The sequence below is a fragment of the Echinops telfairi genome, unplaced genomic scaffold (genome assembly GCF_000313985.2).
Source record: "Echinops telfairi isolate 266 unplaced genomic scaffold, ASM31398v2 ScPeMD7_7475;HRSCAF=8513, whole genome shotgun sequence".
Lineage (NCBI taxonomy): Eukaryota > Metazoa > Chordata > Mammalia > Afrosoricida > Tenrecidae > Echinops > Echinops telfairi.
The window spans coordinates 22,486,888-22,492,119 of record NW_022111379.1 but is presented as its reverse complement, the minus strand read 5'-3'; the positions used below and the strand labels follow the sequence as shown (position 1 = coordinate 22,492,119).

The following is a 5,232-nucleotide window of genomic DNA, read 5'->3' as shown; positions in this document are numbered from 1 at the left end:
TCAGAATGAACCAATGACAGAAATGATCACAAACCAAATAGTAGCAAGAGTACAGCTGTCAGAATCAAGAATTAATAAAAGGAGTTAAAAAGTTAAATAGATTGAAGTTTGTGGAGATTTTCAAAACCACATAATTTATAAATATTAAAGTCGATTAAGCAAATAAGCACCCTTTTTGTAAATAATTGAACATTATACCTTTTGTGTCATAATTGCAGGCATTTCCTAGTTACCTAATATTTTTTTAATCTGGACTAAATAAACTGAAATCTTCCCCCACAGATTCTAGAAGCCCCCATAAGTGGGTGTTCAATCCATTGTATCTGGGAAGAATATGTAGCCTTTTCTTGGGGGCTAATTCTAAGACAGTCCCCGGTGACTTCAGAGGTTTACACTTAACTACGAACCTAAAGGTTGGTGGTTTGAAACCACCCAGAAGCACCATGGATGAGAGAATTTGTGAACTGCTTCCATAAAGGTTACAGGCAAGAAACCTCATACAACTGTTAGATTCTGTAACTCCTAAGGTCACCAGGAAGCAGGATCTATTTGAAGGAATTTTTAAATGGGGCATTGAACTCCTGGACTTACTATTTCTATTAATATCATGGATGAGGGAAGAGTAAGGTCAATAAAATTTCCAATTATACAAAATTGGACAAAGAAGCAAGCACCTGGAAGGAATTGGATCCATTTAAGCATTTTTTTATTTTTGCTTTTCCTGGAGAACGTGAACGGCAGTTTAAATAAGAGCAAAATGGTCGGAGTGAGACTTTGGTCATGATAAGAGTTCCTTATGTTATCATTTGCCATTCGGAAGGGGAAAAGTCCTCTTCTTTGTTTTACTTTCCACCGTACAGGTAAGTACAACTGTCACTCGGGACATGAAAATGGATGGCTGGTAAGGTGTCATCCACGCAGTTCCAACACCTAACACCCCCATCTACAACAGAGCAAAACACTGCCTGGTCTGGACCATCCTCACAATCTGTCCTTGGTTTGCGCCCCATTGTTACAGCTGCTTTGTCAACTCATCTTGTCTAGGGCCTTCCTCTTTTTCACTGCCCCTCTAATTGACTAAGCATCATGCCCTTCTCCAGGGACTGGTCTCTCTTGACAACATGTCTGAAGGACATGAAGTGAAGTCTCACCATCTTAGCCGTTAAGTCCAACCCTGACCATACTTCTTCCAAGACAGATCCGTTTGCTATTTTAGTAGTCCATGGTCTTTTTAATATTCTTTGTCAGTACCATAATGCAAATGTGTTTATTCTTCATTTGTCTTCCTAATTATCTTATCCTAATGATTAGTCTCTACTAATCATTCTTCCTAATTATCTCCCTAATTCCAACTTCCACTTCCATGTGAAGCCATCAAAAATACCATGGTGTGGGTCAGACAGACTTTAGTCCTCAGAGGGACGTCCTGGCTTTTCAACACTTTGAAGAGGTCTCATGCTGCAGACTCCTCCAATGGAATGTCTCCGTGTGATTTCTTGGGTGCTACTTCTATGAGCACTGCTTGCAGGTCCAAGCAAGAAGAAATCCTTGACAACTTCAATCTTTTCTCCACGTATCATGATGTTGCCTATAGATGCAGGTGTGAGGATTTTTGTCTTCATGGTTTTTAGGGCTGTGGCAGAAGAATGGGGTAGAGAGAAGAGGTCCAGGGGTTATGTGGAGTAGTGAATGGCTCCTTACTCTGAAATGCAGCTTCATACTACCATTTCCCCGAAAGTAAGGCATCCCCCCCGAAAATAAGACACTGTCTTATTTTCAGATGTCTTATTTTCGGGGCAACAGGGTAGGCTATTCTGAAAATATAATGCCTTCCAGGAATGTTGGCATATTTTATTGACATTCTCACACTTGGCTGTGCCTCCAATATTTTGCTCCATTCAGGTGTTTAACACAGAAGTATAAGGAAAATATAGTAGATCCAAAGACTATCAAGAGAAATTCCAAAGAGGTTAATGTGAGGAATGCTTGAGGACAGTATTCAGCACAGAGAAGACAAAATGAAAAGACAACATTTAAATCCAAGAACATCTTTATGGTTTATTATGGGAAGGGTAGTCAGCAGCTCTTCAATATTGTTATTGAGTATAGAAAATGCACCATCATATTTTTCTCTATTGTTAGCTTTTTCAATTATTATTATTATTATTAAAATAAAGAAGAGTACCATCACCTAACCATGAAGCTGGGGTGAATCGCTTCCTATCTGGGTAATTTAAGATTATAATTCCCCACTATCCTCTTCTTCCTCTCCCAATCCTCCCTTTCCTTGTTTTCCTCTCTTCAATCCTTCTCTTTACCTTTAGCCTTTCTTACATTCCCTCTTTGATTCCTCCCCTTCTTCTAAAAAATCTGTAGCTATGGCTAATGAAGTGTTTTGTGGTTGTTACTACTAGCATCCGGACAGAGATTAAAACTGCTGCTAAGAAAACTTTAAGTCCACCTAATTCATAAATGTCACCTTGGTGTTCATATTACTCAATAGAATATTCAGGGTGTATCTGTATTATACTTTACAATGTGATGGTGTAGTGGATGTCAAACGTTGAGAGTGTCTTTCAGATAAATAAAATAGTAACCTATTCCACTTCCTTGTAGGTCAAATGGCAGGCGACCACACAAGGCTGGAGTTCCACAACATAGAGACTGGCATCATCACGGAACGGCGATACCTGTCTTCTGTCCCCTCCAACTTCATTGGTCACCTGCAGAGCCTGACATTTAATGGGATGGCGTACATTGACTTGTGTAAAAATGGCGACATAGATTATTGTGAGCTCAATGCCAGATTTGGCTTCAGGAACATCATAGCTGACCCTGTCACCTTCAAGACCAAATCAAGCTATGTTGCCTTAGCTACATTGCAAGCCTACACCTCTATGCATCTTTTCTTCCAATTCAAGACAACATCCCTAGATGGACTAATTCTATATAACAGTGGGGATGGAAATGACTTTATTGTGGTTGAATTAGTTAAAGGGTAAGTATACATCAGTTCAAATGGCACATGTGTAAAACCTGGGGAAAATGAACTTCAGTCCCCGAAATAGACATGAAGAAAAATGCATTGGAGGATTGGGGGGGTGGGGGGGGGTGTTTCTTATATCTGTTTGAATTCTTTTCAAAATGTCTTCTGGAGTTGATCGGGATTCAGTATATATTTTCCCCTTACACTTCTACAGTAGCAGTACAAATAACATTGGATTACAGTCCATGAGATGCATTTCATCAGGCTTGCATGTTAAATACAGACTTCGTGCCATGCAGACGGTCATTCCACAGAAGAATGTCTACAAAAAGTTTTGTCATCAATTTGTGCTAACAAGTTAATTCAAGTAATCAGATTTCTTCATTTCACACAATGCCCGTGAACTCAAATTTAATTTGGTCAGCAATCCCTGAAAAATGAATTTAAGGAAGATTTGGGGGGGGGAATTTTCTTTCAACTAGGTTGAAAATTGGATATCTTTTAATTGATTCAAACTTTTATGGATTGATTCAGCAAATATGATTGCAGTTGTATAAGAAGCTAGGTGCTAGGTGATTGCTAGACACTAAGGAGATTTAGAAATAGATGTTCTTTGTCATCGCTCTATACATCTCCAATCCCCATCCATCCTAGCTACACACACACACACACACACACACACACACAGCACTACCAGCAGATGTGCACCTAAATAGATAAGGAAACACTATTCAGCATGCCTGAAGATGAGCATGAGCCAGGCTCAGGAGAGTGCTGAGAGAGATGAAAAACATGTATGGACCTGGGTGACGATATAAGCTGAGTCTTGCAGGATGCTTGCAGTACCCAGCTCACACATAGAAGCAGATTTTCTAGAAGATAAAGAAAACCTGGTGCAGAAATAGAATCAGCATGGTTGGCAGAGGCTAGGAGGAGGAGTGGAGGGGAAAGAAAGGTGTGGTTCATAGTGGCCTGTCCAAACCACACAGCGGAATGTAGATCATGATTTTAAAAATAATGTCCACTATTTTTCTAGAGTAAAATGGTGAGAATCCCATTTGCTGAAGCAAAGTAGTGTTCCTTGCCTTCTTGTTAGAGAAACCTCTGTAAGCGTCACTTCCAGATCAGATGGGGCGACCAGGAAGCACGTATCTAGTTATCTCATGCCTCGTGTGACGCCGTCAAGAACTCGAGCCGTGACGGCCTTTTGCCATGTTCTCGTTCTTTCCCCAGGTACTTGCATTATGTGTTTGATTTGGGAAACGGTGCTAACCTCATCAAAGGAAGCTCAAACAAACCTCTTAATGACAATCAGTGGCACAACGTGATGATTTCAAGGGACACCAGCAATCTCCACACTGTAAAGATCGACACGAAGATCACCACTCAGATCACGGCAGGAGCCAGGAACTTGGATCTCAAGAGTAAGTTGATCCTCCTTCAGTGGGCAGGGACTCTCTCCTCTCACAGAACATCCTTTGGTTGCGATGGGCGGGTGTATGTGTTAGAAGGAGCCCTGGTGGCTCAGTGGATTGCCCATTTACAGCCATAGAAACCCGAAGGGGCAGTCCACTCTGTCCTATACGGTCACCATGAGTCAGAATTGACTCAAGGCCAGTTGGTCTTTGGTTTGGTTCTGTGTCGGTGTGGATGTACACTTCCTTGAAAGATGGACTAGAATTGTATTTCCACCGCATAAGCCCCTGGAGGGTCCATAATTAAAATGCTTGACAGCTGACCAAAAGATCCATAGTTCAAAACTGCCAGCTCCTCCAGGAAGGGACACGGTGGCCGTCTCCTTCTATAAAAGTGCCAGCCCCGACAATCCTCCGGAACCCACCTACTCCGCCGTATTCGGTTGCTGTGCTTCAGAAAGGGCTCTCTGCCAGTGGGTTTGGCTGGGTTGGGTTCCCATTTTGATGTGGCAGAAACGAGTGTTTTTTAATAACAGAATAAAAAGTGCACCAGCTAAGAATAAATGCATGATTAAAATTGGAAGAGCTTGAGACATGTATCATCTTATAATGAAAAGTAAGGATTCGCAGGCTCCTCTGAGCTCAACATTTCGTCACTGGATTTGAAGTCAACGCAAGCAAACAGAAGAGGAATATTGTAGAGCTTATTCCTTTTCTTGCCCTGCTGACTCTTCCCGGGGACTTCCAGTCCGCCGAGCCTGAGTCTGGCTTATACCTGTGCCTCAGACAGTGCACTCCACCCCGCCAAGCCCCAGTCTCTCTCTCTCTCTC

At 41.7% G+C, this 5,232-nt stretch overlaps 1 protein-coding gene across 23 annotated transcripts in view; it reads left to right on the top strand.

The window, feature by feature from the left end:
• Positions 1–5,232, top strand: part of NRXN1 (neurexin 1) — a 1,284,195-nt gene that overhangs the window by 602,665 nt on the left and 676,298 nt on the right. For all 23 annotated transcript variants that reach the window (XM_045285734.1, XM_030884348.2, XM_030884347.2 and 20 more), the window contains 2 exons: positions 2,617–2,998; positions 4,220–4,410. In XM_045285734.1, coding sequence (XP_045141669.1) covers positions 2,617–2,998; positions 4,220–4,410 — 573 coding nt within the window. The remainder of the gene's footprint in view (positions 1–2,616; positions 2,999–4,219; positions 4,411–5,232) is intronic.